General features: G+C 43.3%; 1 protein-coding gene across 2 annotated transcripts in view; it reads left to right on the forward strand.

Moving 5' to 3' along the window:
• Positions 1–18530, forward strand: part of MEGF6 (multiple EGF like domains 6) — a 447412-nt gene that overhangs the window by 41366 nt on the left and 387516 nt on the right. For both annotated transcript variants that reach the window (XM_056544570.1, XM_056544571.1), the window contains exon 2: positions 11135–11269. In XM_056544570.1, the coding sequence (XP_056400545.1) occupies positions 11135–11269 (135 nt within the window). The remainder of the gene's footprint in view (positions 1–11134; positions 11270–18530) is intronic.

Raw genomic sequence — 18530 nt, forward strand, 5'->3', positions numbered from 1 at the left:
GACAATCAATTTCACATGGAACAGACAACAGGTGGAAATTATACGCAATTAGCAAGACACCCCCAATAAAGGAGTGGTTCTGCAGGTGGTGACCACAGACCCCTTCTCAGTTCCTATGCTTCCTGGCTGATGTTTTGGTCACTTTTGAATGCTGGCGGTGCTTTCACTCTAGTGGCAGCATGAGACGGAGTCTACAAACCACACAAGTGGCTCAGGTAGTGCAGCTCATCCAGGATGGCACATCAATGCGAGCTGTGGCAAGAAGGTTTGCTGTGTCTGTCAGCGTAGTATCCAAAGCATGGAGGCGTTACCAGGAGACAGGCCAGTACATCAGGAGACGTGGAGGAGGCCGTAGGAGGTCAACAACCAGCAGGACCGCTACCTCCACCTTTGGGCCAGGAGGAGCAGGAGGAGCACTGCCAGAGCCCTGCAAAATGACCTCCAGCAGGCCACAAATGTGCATGTCCGTTCCTTTGGTATGTCTATCACAAATGTGCATTTGTCCACTCAAACGGTGGTATGAGGGCCCGACGTCCACAGGTGGGGGTTGTGCTTACAGTCCAACACCATATAGGACGTTTGGCATTTGCCAGAGAACACCAAGATTGGCAAATTTGCCACTGGCGCCCTGTGCTCTTCACAGATGAAAGCAGGTTCACACTGAGCACATGTGACAGACGTGACAAAGTCTGGAGACGCCGTGGAGAACGTTCTGCTGGCTGCAACATCCTCCAGCATGACCGGTTTGGTGGCGGGTCAGTAATGGTGTGGGGGTGGCATTTCTTTGGGGTGGCCGCACAGCCCTCCATGTGCTTGCCAGAGGTAGCCTGACTGCCATTAGGTACCGAGATGAGATCCTCAGACCCCTTGTGAGACCATATTCTGGTGCGGTTGTCCCTGGGTTCTTCCTAATACAAGACAATGCTAGACCTCATGTGTCTGGAGTGGGTCAGCAGTTCCTGCAAGAGGAAGGCATTGATACTATGGACTGGCTGCCCGTTCCCCTGAATCCGATTGAGCACATCTGGGACGTCTCGCTCCATCCACCACAGACTGTCCAGGAGTTGGCGGATGCTTTAGTCCAGGTCTGGGAGGACATCCCTCAGGAGACCATCCTCCACCTCCTCAGGAGCATGCCCAGGCGTTGTAGGGAGGTCATACGGGCACGTGGAGGCCACGCACACTACTGAGCCTCATTGGGACTTGTATTAAGGACATTACATAAAGTTGGATCAGCCTGTAGTGGGGTTTTCCCCTGTGATTTTGAGTGACTCCATATCCAGACCTCCATGGGTTGATACATTTGATTTCCATTGATACTTTTTGTGTGATTTTATTGTCAGAGCATTCAACTATGTAAAGATGAAAGGATTTCATACGTTTAGTTCATTCATTCAGATCTAGGATGTGTTATCTTAGTGTTCCCTTTATTTTTTTGAGCAGTGTAGATATAGAGAAGTAGCCTAGTGCGGTGTGTGGGATATAAGGATCAGTTGGGGTCCCAATAGTCAGATCCCCACTGGTCACTACATTATGGAATATTCAAAAGATATGAAAAAGTAGCCTAGTGTGGTATATGGGATATATTATACATATACCCATACAGAACCCTCTTATGGTACCCTCTTTCTTCCAATTACTTGGGGTGACAGCGTATAGTCACTGGAGATATATAGATAATGGGAGTTTAGCTCACTAGACATGGATAAACAATAGAGGCAGTGACACAGTTAAAATGCAAGGCTTCTCCTGCTCCTTACTGTCCAAACCCAATATCCAGCCTTATTCACACTGGCACAAGAAAAAAACTGAAGCTGCTTGTCTAAGCACTAGCTCCACATGTTAACTTTCCCTCAATATACAAGTGAATGTATATCAGTCACTCAAAAAAAAAAAAAAAAAAAAATCAGACTTTCATTGTATCACCTTACACAAATAGCAATTGTCCCAGGAGAGGCCAGCAGACCTCAGGACCTCCAGTCAAGTTTCCCTCAGCCTCTCAGTGCAGACTGTCTCTCCCCTCCTTTTGAGCCCAGTATCAAGCTGTCTTCAGCACCTGTGCTGATTTGGGTTACTGTGAAAACCCAGGCCTGGCCCAGGAAGGGGGATTAAATATTCTGCTATCAAACCTGCCTTTCTGAAATGCCAATTGTACCAGGAGAGGCTAGCCGACTTGAGAACCTCCAGTCATGTTCCTTTCAGCCTCTTAGTGCAGACTACCTCTCACTTACTTTTGAGCCCATAAAATGCTGACTTTAGCACCTGTGCTGATTTGGGGGAACTGTGAGAAATAAGTCTGGCACAGAAGGGGATGAAAGACCCCACTACCAAACTCGCCTAACTGATATGACAATTGTGCCAGGAGAGACTAGCAGACCTTAGAACCTCTAGTCAAGTTCCTCATCCTCTCAGTGCAGACTGTCTCTCACCTCTTTTTGGGCCCAAGAATGAGCAGTCTCCAGCACCTGTGCTGATCTGCGCTATTATAAAAACCCAGCCTGGCCCAGAAAGGGGGGGGGGGATGAAATGCCCCACTACCAAAACTGCCTTTCATCCAAAAACATGACTTACCGAGATCCCTAGAAGCTATGTTCTGCTAGAGATTTAACTCTTTAATAGATTTTCCCATACCCCCGCCCCTGTCCTGCTTTCCCTGGATGAGATAGGCACCTTGGTCCTCAAGCGCCATTCTTGTCACTATGTATTGTTCTCGGTTTTTCCTACTTATTGGGTCACGTCAGCTTGTAAAGAGAAACCGTAAGAATACATTAGGTAATCGCTGGTCACGCGATTGTCCAACATTGGCGTAGAATTGCGAAAACCCTAGAATTGAGGAGCACAAAAGAAAAAACGTTGACTCTTCTGTCCTGATATTGTCCTATTTCCATTTTAGTCCTGATTTTTTTTTTCTCCTGCTCATTTTTCCCTCCACGGATGAAGGTTACATGGAGATTATTTTTTCTTTTTCTGGGAAGAGGATAGTGGAGAAGTCACGGTCCTGTGATGTGTAATGGCTGCTGAAGGCGTTTTATGAAGGTCATTGTACCTCCTTGTCGTGCTCCTCGCAGGCCTCTCATCTCCAGGATGATCTTTTTACCCCTTCCATTCCCCCACATTAGCGGCCGCACATCAGGTCCATCCCTGGCAGGAGACTGATGGACACAGGAGGAGATTTGTGCGAAAAGCGACTCTGAAAATAGCATCCCCCGCAGGTTAGGACCATCCCTGCTGCTTCCCCCCTGAAGGTCTTTAAAACAAAGAAATCGGAATAGAATTTATTCACCACAAAGAACTCATTCCAAAAATACGCAGAGCAAACTTTACCACTCTGTTCATGTAAAAGCAGTGGTCTCTAAAGGATCAGAGGCTGCCGCATTCCGGTATAAGAAAATTTATATTTAAATAAGACTTTCACCCAAAAACATATAGCTTACTACTATAGTGTTATTTCTAATAGTACTGGCTTCAGCATGCTTTTGCTTGATTTACCACTAACAGGAAGTTGTGTAGTCCTCTCATTGCCAGTGGGGTGTTGTCTTAGCATCTCTCTCTCTCTCCCCTCTCCTCTCTCTCAGTGGGGTGTTGTCTCAGCAGCTCCCTGCTTCTCTCTCCTGACAGGAAGTTGTGTAGTCCTCTAATTATCAGTGTCATATTTTCTCAGCAGCTCTCCGGCTCCTCCCTTTCTCCTGACAGGAAGTTGTGTAGTCCTATCATTGTCAGTGTGGTGTCGTCTCAGCAGCTCCTTGCTCCTCTCTCCTGACAGGAAGTTGTGTGGTCCTCTTATCAGTGTCATATTTTCTCAGCAGCTCCCCGACTCTTCCCTTTCTCCTGACAGGAAGTTGTGTAGTCCTCTCATTGTCAGTGTGGTGTTGTCTCAGCAGCTTCTTGCGCCTCTCTCCTGACAGGAAGTTGTGTAGTCCTCTTATCAGTGTCATATTTTCTCAGCAGCTCCCCAACTCTTCCCTTTCTCCTGATAGGAAGTTGTGTAGTCCTCTCATTGTCAGTGTGGTGTTGTCTTAGCAGCTCCTTACGCCTCTCTCCTGACAGGAAGTTGTGTAGTCCTCTTATCAGTGTCATATTTTCTCAGCAGCTCCCCGACTCTTCCCTTTCTCCTGATAGGAAGTTGTGTAGTCCTCTCATTGTCAGTGTGGTGTTTTCTCAGCAGCTCCTTGCTCCTCTCTCCTGACAGGAAGTTGTGTAGTGCTGTTATCAGTGTCATATTTTCCCAGCAGCTCCACAGCTCCTCCCTTTCTCCTGACAGGAAGTTGTGCAGTCCTTTCATTGACAGTGTGGTATTTTCTCAGCAGCTTCCTGGCTTCTCCCTTTCTCCTGAGACAACCTATCATTCTCTGCTGTTTCAGGAGGTGTGGCTGGATCTTGTCTCAGAGCTCAAGCCACACCCCAAAGTGATGTCATCACCTCTGACCAGCCCTTTCAGCTACATCACCATCTCGGTGTCAAATACACACACATATATATATATATATATATATATATATATATATATATATATATATATATATATATATACGTCCATCAAGTCCACCACAGTGTTTCAGCCTTACCTGGAATGTTCCTTTTAATTTTCCGATTCTTGTATTTATAATTTTTTTTTAAGCCATTTGTGAACTAATCAGATGGAAAAGTCCAATAAAAAAGGGAATTGTCTTTTATTTTTTATGTAGAGTGGCGAGCTGTAATTGCTTGCACCGGTAGAATCCTCCGCCGGTCGTTACTCTAACCTCTCTTCACGGGATACCATTAAAATTATAAATTGAATTTGAGGACGACGCTTGTAATTTGTGCCGTCCTTGGGGGGTGGGGGTGTTAAAATCTTCAGAAGATGCTCGACAGAACTTCTCCAGTCACGAAATAAGAAGCCGGAGCAACTTCTCATAACTAGATGTTTCTCACAAACCTGAAACGACTCGGCCGGCGGCAGCGTAAGGCGGCTCTTAATTGCGGGAAATTGTTTCCAATTGTTTTAGCGCTAATAAAAAGTTTTAGCTGAAGAAGAAAGTATGATGATGTTGTTGTTGGAGGAGCTGGGGGGCGGGGTGGGGGTGGGGGGTCTCCATAAGGAGTAACTCAGCGAGAATAATCACTGGGTATATATGACTTATTTATGATATGCAGATTCCATCCTCCTATTACATGATTGGTTAGGCTTGCCATAAGACCAGCACATTCAGGGCCGGCTCCGCCTATAGGCAAAGTAGGCAGCTGCCCTCGTACTGCTTGCCGCAAGAAAGTGTCAGCATGAGGAGGTTTGTTACAGTGTGTAACCCCAATTTTTTTTTTTAATCAACTGGTACCAAAAAGTTAAACAGATTTGTAAATGACTTTTATTTAAAAATATTAATCCTTCCAGTACTTATCAGCTGCTCTATGCTCCAGAGGAAGTTCTTTTTTTTTTTTTTTAATTTCTTTTCTGTCTGACCACAGTGCTCTCTGATGACACCTCTGTCCATGTCAGGAACTGTATAGAGCAGGAGCAAATCCCCATAGCAAACCTGTCCTGCTCTGAATAGTTCCTGATATGGACAGAGGTGTCAGCAGAGAGCACTGTGGTCAGACAGAAAAGAAATAAAAAAATAAAAAAAAAAGAACTTCCTCTGTATTTTTATTATTTTTTAGTTTTCTACCTTGATATTGCTCTGTATTTTCTCCTCAGTCTCAGTCAGATTCACAGACTGGGAAGGGGCATTCCCCAGCAGGTGTAACATCATCTGGAGCCATACAGGGGAGAACTTCCTCCTTCACTCAGCTACACACAGCCCAGAGCAGTTCAGTGTGAGATGAGCTATGATTGGCTAAGGCTGCACACACACCCCTCAGCACTCCAGACTGTATTTCCAGACTTTGGACTCCTGCTGGCCTGGCAGAAGTCCAAAATCTGGAAATACAGTCTGGAGTGCTGAGGGGTGTGTGTGCAGCCTTAGCCAATCATAGCTCATCTCACACTGGACAAGTAGGGAGATATTTAGTGGCAGCATTTTTTTTTAACACAAATAACAGAAAACCTATTTTTTTTAACCTGTTAGGGACCTGTATGCCCTTCGCCCACTCCCTTTCTATAACGCCATAGCGGGTCAGGCCCGGTCTTTAACAACGGCCAGGACCCGTGGCTAATAGCGCGGCACTGATCAGGGTGCCGCGCGCTATTAACCCCTTAGATCAACTTTGAACGCCGCATCTAAAGTGAAACTAAACTGCTGCCGGTTAGCTCAGGGGGCTGTTCGGGCATCCCGAACAGCTGTAGGATATGAGGAGGGTCCCCCTACCTGCCTCCTGGTGTCCAATCGCCGCCTGACTGCTCAGTGCCGGAGATCCAGGCATGAGCATTCAATCAGCAGAATCATCGATCAATGGATGTTTTCCTGCATGTAGTTTGATTTTGTCGTACTTCTGGAAAAATCGTAACCTATAAAATAGGGTATCATTTTAATCGTATGGACCTATAGAATAAGGATAAGGTGTAATTTTTACTGAAGAATGTACTACGTAGAAACAGAAGCCCCCAAAAGTAACCAAATGGCGTTTTTTTCTCAAATTTTGTCTTACAATTATATATTTTTTCCCTTTTGCCGTAGATTTTTGGGTAAAATGACTGATGTCATTACAAAGTAGAATTGGTGGTATAAAAAAAATAAGCAATAATATGGACTTTTAGGTAAAAAATTTTAAGGGTTCTGATTTTTAAAAGGTAAGGAGGAAAAAACTAAAGGGGAAAAACCCTCCGTCCCAAAGGGGTTAAACAAAAGTACATTAGAAAGATTTTTTTAAATTTACCATAAGGAGTTCAATAGCATAAATTAGTTTTAATGACAGTGCCCATTTAAACACTTCCTGCAGGATTTCCGCACAGATTATAGCTGGTCAGGGGGTGTCAGATTTTTATCTTTTAGGGACCAAAGTGGAAAGCTCCTTTAAATGTTACTCTATGCAGTCCTAAGAAGAATCCCGATAGAATGAGGCGGTGGAGTCTGCTCTTTATTCGTAGCCGCACTGATTTATGGGTTTGCTTGCTCTTACTTATCAGTGGCATTTCACCCCTGTGCTGTAGAGGAGGATGTAGCGGACAATTTATTTTCCCATCAGTGTTGGGTGAGATCTTAATCCTGGTAGATACCGTGGAGGAGGCATTAATGATCCGGTGGCAATTTTCCAAAGAATGGAAAGAATTATCTCAACTATTTGCAATAAATTCCTGCAGCAGAAAATAAATAAAGGAGTGCGGGCAGTCGTATTTCCATTGCTTGATGTAATTGCTTTAGTTTTATGATCCACACATAGAGTAAGGAAAGCAATGAATTCAGTCTCTGCAAAGAAATAGTCCTGGGCATTGGACATAGCCTAAAAGATCAGCAAAAATGACAGACTGCATCTATAGAGAATATAAAATGATATAAAACATGTGTAACAAACATGTAAAACTCTGACCGAGACTAGTCTACAAATCACACTCTACCAGGTAACGTCTCTGCGGCGCCACCTGCAGGCAGTAAGATGATCATGAGAAATTAAAGGGGGTGTAAAGATGACGGCACTCACCATACAGTAGTGAAGTCTTTATTCAAGTAATCGGTGCATATAAGACATCCACAGGCAGTGGGGATAGGGGTGTTCAGACGGGACAGACTGTTTCACGCAACACGCACGCTTCCTCGAGAGGAAGCGCGCGTGTTGCGTGAAACAGTCTGTCCTGTCCTAGTTGTGTAAGTGCCAGAGCACCCACTTCTTCCACTACAAGAAATTAAAGCGGGTCTCTTGATTCTCTGCATATGAAAGGGTTACTCCAGTTTTTAACAAGTGTCCTATTAAAGGGGAACCGAACTCCGGGAACCCCCTGCGATCTCAAGAACAAGGCCCCGAATCTCCCAGCTGCATGAAATGTGGGGTCGGCATGTGCTTTCCACCGCCGAAATTCCTCTGTATGCACTGTGCAGCGGAATCCCATTCACAGCAATATCCAAGATGAAAATCCATGGCGGGAAACCTGATAGTGTTGGGTTGTGGGAGGCCCCGCCTCATCTCATTGAGGCCGTCCCCTTTTTTATTGAATGCGTCCCTGTCATATCACAGAAAAAAAACTATTCTTCTATATGTTACTCACCAGGTCATGCAGATGCTTTACATGTCTTTTTTATATGTTTTGCTGCTCACTCTGTTCTGCTGCTCACTCATTCTGACATCCACTGTTCAGGAACAAGTGTTTATGAGGCAAGCACTGAGCCTGCCCTCCCTTCACTTCCTCCCTGAGTCTACTGTGCTGGGTGTCTTTATCCAATCACTGCAGGCTGCTCTTTAACCCCCTCCTCTCGGTTTTCACGCTGCAGTCTGACGGGAGTGAGCACAGAAGTGTCCTAGTCCTGTCCCTTCACTTTCTGGACTTTTGTTCCTGCCTGTGCTTCAGCTGGATGTTCTGGATGTTATAGAGGCCCCCAGTGGTCTTTTTTTATAAGCCATGATTTCTATAAAATGCATATATATATATATATATATATAATTTTTCTATTAATATTTATTTGTTTATTTTATTAAATACATTAGAATGATCAAAGTTTTGCTGAGATGTACAACATATAAAACATTGTTGATTCTGATGGTGCCCATTGAAGAGAAAAAAAGTTGCTAATTTTTGCACGAATGTTTCTGTGTGCTAAAATTTGCCATTTTGGAATGTTAGAAAACTGCCGCACAAGGCATAAAATTGCAAAGTTGCAAATTTATTACAAAATGTATGTATAATTTTTTTTATTTCATTTGAATCACACACACGAGAGAATCCCTTGTAGACTGCCCGTACTCTGCGCAGAGGGGCACTCCTGTTTCCTGGTTGCCACCCTGGATGGAATAAATCTTTCGATCTCGTGTGTCCTTCTGTACTTTCTATATCTGGATTTGGCTCCATAGAGATATTCCTGCAGGAAACAAAGCTCCAGATGATAACGCTGTCCGCACCCTCTTGTACTTGGCACCTTGGGCTCATGTATCTGATGCTCTTCTCAGCTTTTCCTTCCCGTGCATCGCCCATTGAGATAGATCTGACAGGGAATGGATGCCACGGATGTCAACTTTATATTGTCTCTCTTTAAAAGAGAAATATGTTATAGGTTATGCTTAAAAAAATTGTAGCTTTAAAAAAAAAAAAAACTTACCTTGGGGTGGTGCACATCCTTTATACAGGACAGTGTGTGCTTAATGGCACCTGCAATGAATGAGAGACAATGGGATTCAATGTTTATCACAGCATTTGAAGTACCTGCAGGGCTCGGGGGGACTCATTGGATCACCTGCAGCACAATTGCGGGGGACCGATGGATAAAGCTCCTCTCACCTGCTCCCGGTTGGCTCTGGCCAATCAGGAGCAGGGGAAAGGAGCTCCAGTCACCATCTTCTTCTATAGTCCACCTATTGGCAAATTGCAGGGGTCCGCAATTGCGGGGTCCGATGAGTAAACATGGCGACTGGAGCTCCTCTCACCTGCTCCCTGTTGGCTCTGGCAAACTTCTTTTATGGTCTCCCTACTGGCAAATCATAAAAGTGGATCTTGAGGTTCAGGGGAACTCATTGGACCACCCGCAGCATGATTGTGGGGGTCTGATGATCACGATCACACCCTATCGGTCCAGCCAAGACGCTAGAGAGAGTGTGATGGTGCAAGGGTTAAAGCCGCCAGACCTCTGGGTATTCACTACAAGTCCCAGCAAGTCACCAAATTAACCCTTAGATATTCCACAAGAGGTGCCTTCAGAAAGGTGAGCTCATATATTTAGAGATCAAAGACCAGAGCTGATTAATTAAACGTTTAATCTGATAAAAGGTATCACAGGTCTGACTATATAAAAATACAGTAACAAATGACATACAGGTATAACAATATATAAAAGAGTTTTGCAAGACAAGTTCAGAAAACAAAAGATGAAGTTCTTACAGCATGATGGTATAGCAGTCCATGAGAGTGAGTTCCAGCTGTTCTTAGGATGGTCTTGTCAGCTTGTTGCACAGCATTGAACACCCTGATTCTAGCATTGTTAAAATATTATATATCTGCCTTTTTGGAGGGAGACTCCATTCCCCCTCCCCTCTGATCCCACCAGGGGGGCATCTCTGTTCCTGGCCCTCTTATCTGGTTGATTATATGATGGGACCAGAGTGCATGACTTCCTGCTGCTTCAAAAGAGCCTTTGACTTCAAAGGAGATGTAAACAAACAGCCAGACCCCCAATAAAATGCAATACACAAACCCACAGTCTGAATGACCTCTCACCCATGTCTTGGTTGATCCATCACACACATTTATAATTATAATACACATAGAGGATTTTAATAATCAGGCCATGGGCCTGACAGTTGGGTAAAGCTCCACTCATCATCTGCTCCCGATTTGCTCTGGCCAACGAGGAACAGGTGAGAGAAGCTCCAATCGCCATCTTCTTCCATAGTCTGCCTACTGGCAAACCATAAAAGTGGATTGCTTATATCACTGATCAGTGATGTGCCTATGCATAGCACTCAACAGTATTAACAATCAAAATATTGTTATAAATAGTCCCCTATGGGGACATAAAAATACCCTCTTTTCCTATTTTACAAAAAAAAAACGTAGAACAATAAATTAAACATTTATCATTGCCACATGTGGAAATGTTCGAACTAGTACAGTGAACAATGTAAATGTAAAAAGAAATACCAAAGTCAAAATTGCCGATTTTTGGTCACATCACATCCCAGAAAAAAAAAAAAACACAATAAAAAGTAACCAATGCACTGATGTCCATTTTCCATAGACATTACTAGAAGACATTATTATTATTTTTTTTTTTTTTTTGGTTTGACTTTACCCTGTGTGAACCTAGCCTTATATTGTCCACCTTCAAGTTATAATGAGATGACTCCACCGGACTAATCCAACCCAGTCTACACAACAAAGCTATAAAGTGAGCTGGAGAAAGATAGAAACAGCGGCCTATTGTGTGTCCCTCAGTGGTCACTGAGGAAACTAAAATATATTTTCGAATTTAGCTTTTATAACAAACTAAATATATAGAATAAAAAAATAAAAAAAAACATGATATGTCTTTTTTGGATAATACAGATCTAAGGATTTATTTATTTATTTATTTTTCAGGCCAAACGTGTGTCCAGAGCGAGTTCTGTCTATAGCCGCTCACAAGCAGCCGGTGGTGGAGGCTTATAGTCGGATGGTGAAAGTTTGGAAACAAGGTTGTGCTGGACAGATTTGGTGTGTTGGCTATGAGCGGAGGTAAGTGATGGATATATGTCATGTATACAGCTGATCTCATTTCTATCTATCTCATATCTATCTATCTCCCATCTATCTATCTATCTATCTATCTATCTATCTCATATATATCTATCTATCTCTCTCATATCTATGTATCTCATATCTATCTATCTCATATCTATCTATCTATCTCATATCTATCTATCTCATATCTATCTATCTATCTATCTATCTTTCTATCTCATATCTATCTATCTCCCTCCTATCTATCTATATTTATCTATCTAATATCTATCTCATATCTATCTATCTATCTATCTATCGTTCTATCTATCTATCTATCTATCTATCTATCTCATATCTATCTATTTTATATTTTTGTCTCTAAAGTGCACAACTCTCCAACTACTGACTTCTTCAGGACTAAATGGAAGCTACCAAGACCCTGTCAAATCTAATGTATTTTACAGGCTCAACACGTTTCTGAGCCACTCTGACCCATTCATCAGCACCTGATGAAGGTGTCAGAGAGGCCAAGAAATGTGTTATACCTGTAAAATTTTAACATTAGTTTTACATCCATTATGTTTGACTGTACAACCAATGTATAATTATACACATACAGTTGGTTTCTTCCTCTATACCAGTGTTTTCCAACCAGTGTACCTCCGGCTGTTGCAAAACTACAACTCCCAGCATGCCCAGACAGCCAAAGCTATACCATGTACTTGCACAACTCTCCAACAACTGACTACTTTAGGACTAAACGGGAGCTACCAAGACCCAGTCAAATCTATTGGATTTAAAAAACAAACAAAAAAAAAAACAATGTTTAATTTTACACACTCAACGCGTTTCTGAGCCGCTCTGGCCCCTTCATCACTACCTGTAAAATTTAACATTGGTTTTACATCCATTATGTTTGACTGTATAATTTCACACGTACAATTGGTTTCTTCCTCTATACTAGTGTTTTCCACCCAATGTTCCTCCAGCTGTTGCAAAACTACAACTCCTAGCATGCCCGGACAGCCGTTGGCTGTCCGAGCATGCTGGGAGTTATAGTTGAGCACCAGCTGGTGGCATCCTGGTTGGGAAACAAAGCCCTACAAGAACCCTTAGGATAAACCATAAAGATGGAGCGGCTTGTTCACCTCGAGGCACAAGGAATCTCTTACAAAAAAAAAAATGAGATATTGGGCAATGTGTAATTCTACGTCTGTTTGTATTAAGACATAAATTGTGAAATATCTGCGTCTTCTATATACACATATCATCTGTATATTATTACTCATGCCAGGATTGTTTGCATTGGTATAGAGGAGACATATACTGGGGCTTTGCCTCCCTCCGCCTGGTACAGGTTCACCCACCACTTGTTTTCATTCCACTTTTCTGCCGTCGTCTCTTCTCACGGAGAAAGAAAAAAAAATCATTAAACCAGAACATGAAATTGAACCTGATAAACACTAAGAGCTTCTTGTACAGATGCCAAGATAAAGAGATTCCATCAAGACGAGCTGCGGAGGAATAGGGCACAGCCCCAGGTAGAGGATCAGGACGGCCGGCTATTATATTATCTTTACACCGAGCAACCAGAACATTGAGACTATTTACGGGAGATGTGAAGAACATGGATTATCTGGTGACAATGGCGCCTCTCAGGGGTTGGGATATATTAGGCAGCGACTGACCTGTCGGTTGTTGTAAAAAAGAATGTTGGAAGCAAGAAAAATTAGCAAGGGTAAAGATCTGAGCCACTGTGACAAAGAGGAAGGGGTTAGAGACATCTACAAATGGGCGGTCTTGGGTGTTCCCAGTATGTAGTGATCAGTACCGACCAAAAGTGCTTTAAATAAGGACAACCGTAGACAGTGTCATGGGGGCCCAAGGGAGGACAACTGGTGACAGGGGACAGGGACAATTGGTGAAGTCTGGAGGACTGGGTCAGAGCATCTCCAGAATGACCGATCTTGTAGGGTGTCCCTGGTGTATAGTGGTTAGTACTGACCAAATGTGTCCAAGGAAGGACAACTGGGGCAGGGTCATAGGGGAGCCCAAGGGAGGAAACTGGTGACCAGGGACAGGGTCATGGGGGCCAAGGATCATGGAAGAAAACCTTGACTGGGAACAGGGTCATGAGGGCCAACAGGGTCAGGGGTCCCAAAGGAGGACAACTGTGACAGGAAAAAGGTCATGGGGCCCAAGGAAGAACAACTGGTGAAGGGGGCGCAAGGGAGACAACCTTGAAAGGGGAAAGGCTCATGGGACGTGACAGGGGAGATGGTCATGGGGGCTGAAGGGAACAGGTAAAAGGGGACTTGGTAATGGAGGCTGAAGGAAGGACAACTGGTGACGGGGTCATGGGGGCCCAAGGGAAGACAACTGGTGAAGTCTAAACAACTGGGTCACAGCATCTCCAGAATGGCTTGTGGGGTGTCCCTGGTGTGGGGTGGGTAGTGTACTGACCAAATGTGTCCAAGGAAGGACAACTGGGACAGGGTCATGGGGGCCCAAGGAAGGACAACCTGTGATCATGGACAGGGTCATGGGGGCCCAAGGGAGACCACCTTGATCGGAATGGTCATGATGGCCCAAGGTAAGGCAACTGGTGACTGGGATCTGGGTCATAGGGGCCCAAGGAAGGACAACCTTGACCAGGAAAAGGGTCATGGGGGCCCAAGGATCATGGGAGAAAACCTTGACTGAGAATAGGGTCATGGGGGCCAACAGTGTCATGGGGCCCAAAGGAGGACAACCATGCCAAGGAACAGGGTCATGTTGTCTCAAGGAAAGACAATTGGTAAAATGGGCCCAAGAGAGACAACCTTGAACAGGGAAAGGGTAATGTGGGGGGGGGGGGGGGGGGTGACAAAGGAGAGGCTTAAGGAAGGACAACTGGTGACAGGGTCATGGGAACTCAAGGGAAAACAACTAGTGACCAGGAACAGGGTCATGGGAGCGGGCCCAAGAAAAGACAACTGGTGATGCCTAGACAACTGAGTCAGAGCATCTCCACAACGGCCGGTCTTGTGGGGTGTCCCTGGTATGTAGTGGTCAGTACTGACCAAGAGTCAGAGACAGTTTTATTGCATTGAAAGATTAGATATGAGTGAACAGATACCTAGATTTACATTTAAGGTTTTTAATCCTTTATAATTTCTTTAATGTAAAATCATCTTTTCATGCACCAGGCTACTTGTGGAGCTTCATCTTTAAAACAAGCCAAGCTGCAGTGTGGAGCATGGTGGACACACAGAGCAGCAGCTTCAGTCTCTATTGTGGTGCTACCTACCAAGGTGCTTTCAGCTCTTGCAAAACTACAACGTCCAGCACCCTGACTGGGAAACATTGCTGTAATGGGACATGAGAGAGATTTTGGACCATGTTAGACTTCCAAAGGAGTAAAAAAAATGCCAAAAAACAACAAAAATGTATTTTAAAAAAATTTCATGAGCTGATAAATATTGGTGTTTTTTCTGGTCTGACATTTCCCCCTCGATTCGTTAATAGACATCCTTGAGTCAGATAATGAGAGTCACATGTCTTGTAATAAGAAACACTCAGAGGACGAAAAATGCCAAAATAAAAATGCCAAGACTAATATAGGCTGTTTTTGGAAAAGAAAACATGCCACATTTAAAATCATGTGATTCATTTTACATGTGACTCAAGGATTTCTTAAAAAAAAAAAAAAATGAAAAAAAATGTCTAAAAGCTGCCAATAGAAAACATTGCATTTATTTTAATAATTATCTTTTTTTTTTTTTTTTTTTTACGTTTGGGTTTGAAAAAATAAATAAAAATAAAAGCCTAGATTCCCTGAAAAAAATGCCATGTGATTTTTGAAAACTGCCGCTGGGCTTAAAATAAATAAATAAAGAAACCCCCAAAAAAAGGCCAGAAATGAAGAGTGAAAAAAACACCAATTGGGTTGGACATTTCATATTTCCCTCTTGACTTCCAGATTAAATCTGGCCATGGCAGTTTGGACAAATTAGATGATTTTTTTTTTTCTTTGTTTTGGTGTTTTTGCAAAAAAATTATAAATAAATAAATAACTAAACAAATTAAATAACTAACTAAATGAATAAACTAAATAAATGAAATACCTCTAAATAACTAACTAACTAAATAAACAACTACAAAATAAATGAATGAAATACCATTAAAGAACTAAATAAATAAATGAATTAAATAAATAACTAAATGGATACATAAATAACTAAATAAACAACAAAACAAATAACTAACTAAATAAATTAAATAACTTCAAAAACAAAATAAATAAATGAATAAACAAATAAAAACATAAGCAAACACAGACATGCAGCCTACAAAAATATGGGGTAGTTTTTTTTTTTTCCTGGCCAATAGAAACATCAAAGGATTATTACAATGACAAACAGCCAATAGTGGTGTACACCAGTGGTCTCCAAACTGTTGGCCTCCAGATATTGCAAATCTACAACTCCCAGCATGCCTGGACAGCCGTTGGCATGCTGGGAGTTGAAGTTCCGTTGGCGTGCTGGGAGTTGAAGTTCCGTTGGCGTACTGGGAGTTGTAGTTTTGCGACATATGGAGGTCCACAGTTTGGAGACCACTACTGTATATAAGATTTTTCATGGTGATAGATCTGTCTCTTTACTACTTCCCTATGTAGAAAAGTTCATTCACATGGAGAGGAGGACAAAGCTAACATTAAAGCAGGTCTTAATTCAAATTTTTTTTTAACATGGGAAAATGGGGGGGGTAGTCAGGGGGAATTCCGCACATAAATCCCGCACAACCCAAGAACAGGAGTGTCAGCTTCAATGAACTCCCTTTAAGCTGTAATTTTCGCAATTATGAGAAGTAATGTATAGGCTACTGTAACACAAAAAAGGGAACAAGTTGGATTATTCCAAGTGCCAGTGCTGTGAACAAAGGGACTAAATAGCGAGGACTGTCTGTTTGCCAGGACTTCAAAAGCCCAACGTAGCATTGCAGCAGCGGTAAGTTACGTGCCCATTAATAAAGAAACAGTCGGCTAATTGTTTGAAGCCCTTTGTACTGCAAAATTCCACCTAACGTCTTTTTTTTTTGTCATTTTTTTTCTATTTTTGGCCGTCTCTTAAGAAAGGCAATAAATACAAGTTTCCTTCGGGGTGTCTTTAGAGGACGTCGGGCACAAAGACGTTGAAGCTAATACCTACAATGGCGAAAACGCAATTATTTCAAGTCTTTTTTCCCCCCTAATTTGAGATGATTTTGTTTGGAAGCTCATTGGTGTTTAGAATGAATCAGAGAACATAATATTTAAAAAAAGAAGAAAACAATGGTTGTTGGGATGGGAACATGTGATGGTTCTTCATGAGATCATGGTGATTGGTACATCAAAAAACAAACCCAAGGCATTTGTTAGGTTCTAGGTCCCTCAATTATCTAAATCACTGGACCCCAAAGTCTCCCCAGCTGGTGCAAGACTACAATTAGTAGTGCAACAGCTAAAGAGAAGTAGGACGGAGATCGTAGTTGCGTAACAAAGCCTGACGTTAGATATCTGGTGGACTTAGATCACATGGACCCAGATGAGGAACTTGGATCATGGGTGTGTTCCTCATAAGATCAAAGTGATGGATCCATCAACAAGAAGCATCGGAAACCTCAAGTCATTTGTTAAAGGGGTGCTCCGGTGGAAAACAATTAATTTTAAAACAACTGATGCCAGAAAGTTAAACAGATTTGTAAATTACTTCTATTAAAAAATCTTAATCCTTCCAGTACTTATAAGCTTCTGCATACTAAAGAGGAAGTTATTTTCTTTTTGAATTTCTTTCCAGTCTGACCACAGTGCTCTCTGCTGACACCTCTGTCAGTGTCAAGAACTGCCCAGAGCAGGAGAGGTTTGCTATGGGGATTTGCATCTACTCTGGACAGTTCCTGACAAGAACAGAGGTGTCAGCAGAGAGCACTGTGATCAGACAGAAAATCAATTCAAAAAGAAAAGAACTTCCTCTGTAGTATGCAGCAGCTGATAAGTACTGGAAGGATTTTTTAACGGAAGTAGTTTACAAATCTATATAACTTTCTGGCACCAGGTGATTTAAAATATTTTTTTTCCCCCACCGGAGTACCCCTTTACCTTCTAGGTCCCTCAAAATATCTAGATCAGTGGTCTCCGATGTCTTCCAGCTGTGGCAAAACCACAGTGTCCAGATGTCTTTTGCAAGAATTCAAAGCCCATCATGTCCCGATAGGCCAAGTGCTAGACAACTGGTGGCCTCTAAACAATTAGGTCAGAGCATCTCCTGCACAACAGGTCTCTTGGGGTGTCCAGTATGAAGTGGTCAGTACCGACCAAAAGTGTTCAAAGTAGGACAACCAGTGGCCGGGAACAAGGTCATGGAGGCTCAAAAGAGGACAACTGGTGATGGGGACAGGGTAATAGGGACCAAGGGAAGGACAGCTGGTGACTGGGGCAGGGTTATAGGGGCCCAGGGAAGGACCACTGGTGACTGGGGACAGGATAATGGGGTCATAAGGAAGAGCGACTGAGTGGGACAGAGTCATTGGGGCCAAAGAAAGGACAACTAGTTTAAAATAGGCATCAGAACTGGAGCTTGGAGCAATGAAAGAAGGTGCCTGGTCTGGATGGCGTTCTCCATCCTGCGGACGGTCGGGTGCGTGTTTGTCACTTACCTGGGGAAGAGATGGCACCAGGATGCGTCAACAAACTCAATGCATTTGTTAGGTTCTAGGTCCCTCAAAATATTTAGATCAGTGGTCTCCGATGTCTCCCAGCTGTTGCAAAACTACAATGCCCAGATGTCTTTTGCAAGAATACAAAGCCCATCATGTCCCGATAGGCCAAGTGCTAGACAACTGGTGGCCTCTAAACAATTAGGTCAGAGCATCTCCTGCACAACAGGTCTCTTGGGGTGTCCAGTATGAAGTGGTCAGTACCGACCAAAAGTGTTCAAAGTAGGACAACCAGTGGCCGGGAACAAGGTCATGGAGGCTCAAAAGAGGACAACTGGTGATGGGGACAGGGTAATAGGGACCAAGGGAAGGACAGCTGGTGACTGGGGCAGGGTTATAGGGGCCCAGGGAAGGACCACTGGTGACTGGGGACAGGATAATGGGGTCATAAGGAAGAGCGACTGAGTGGGACAGAGTCATTGGGGCCAAAGAAAGGACAACTAGTTTAAAATAGGCATCAGAACTGGAGCTTGGAGCAATGAAAGAAGGTGCCTGGTCTGGATGGCGTTCTCCATCCTGCGGACGGTCGGGTGCGTGT

Source organism: Hyla sarda, chromosome 10 (assembly GCF_029499605.1).
Source record: "Hyla sarda isolate aHylSar1 chromosome 10, aHylSar1.hap1, whole genome shotgun sequence".
Classification (NCBI taxonomy): Eukaryota; Metazoa; Chordata; class Amphibia; order Anura; family Hylidae; genus Hyla; species Hyla sarda.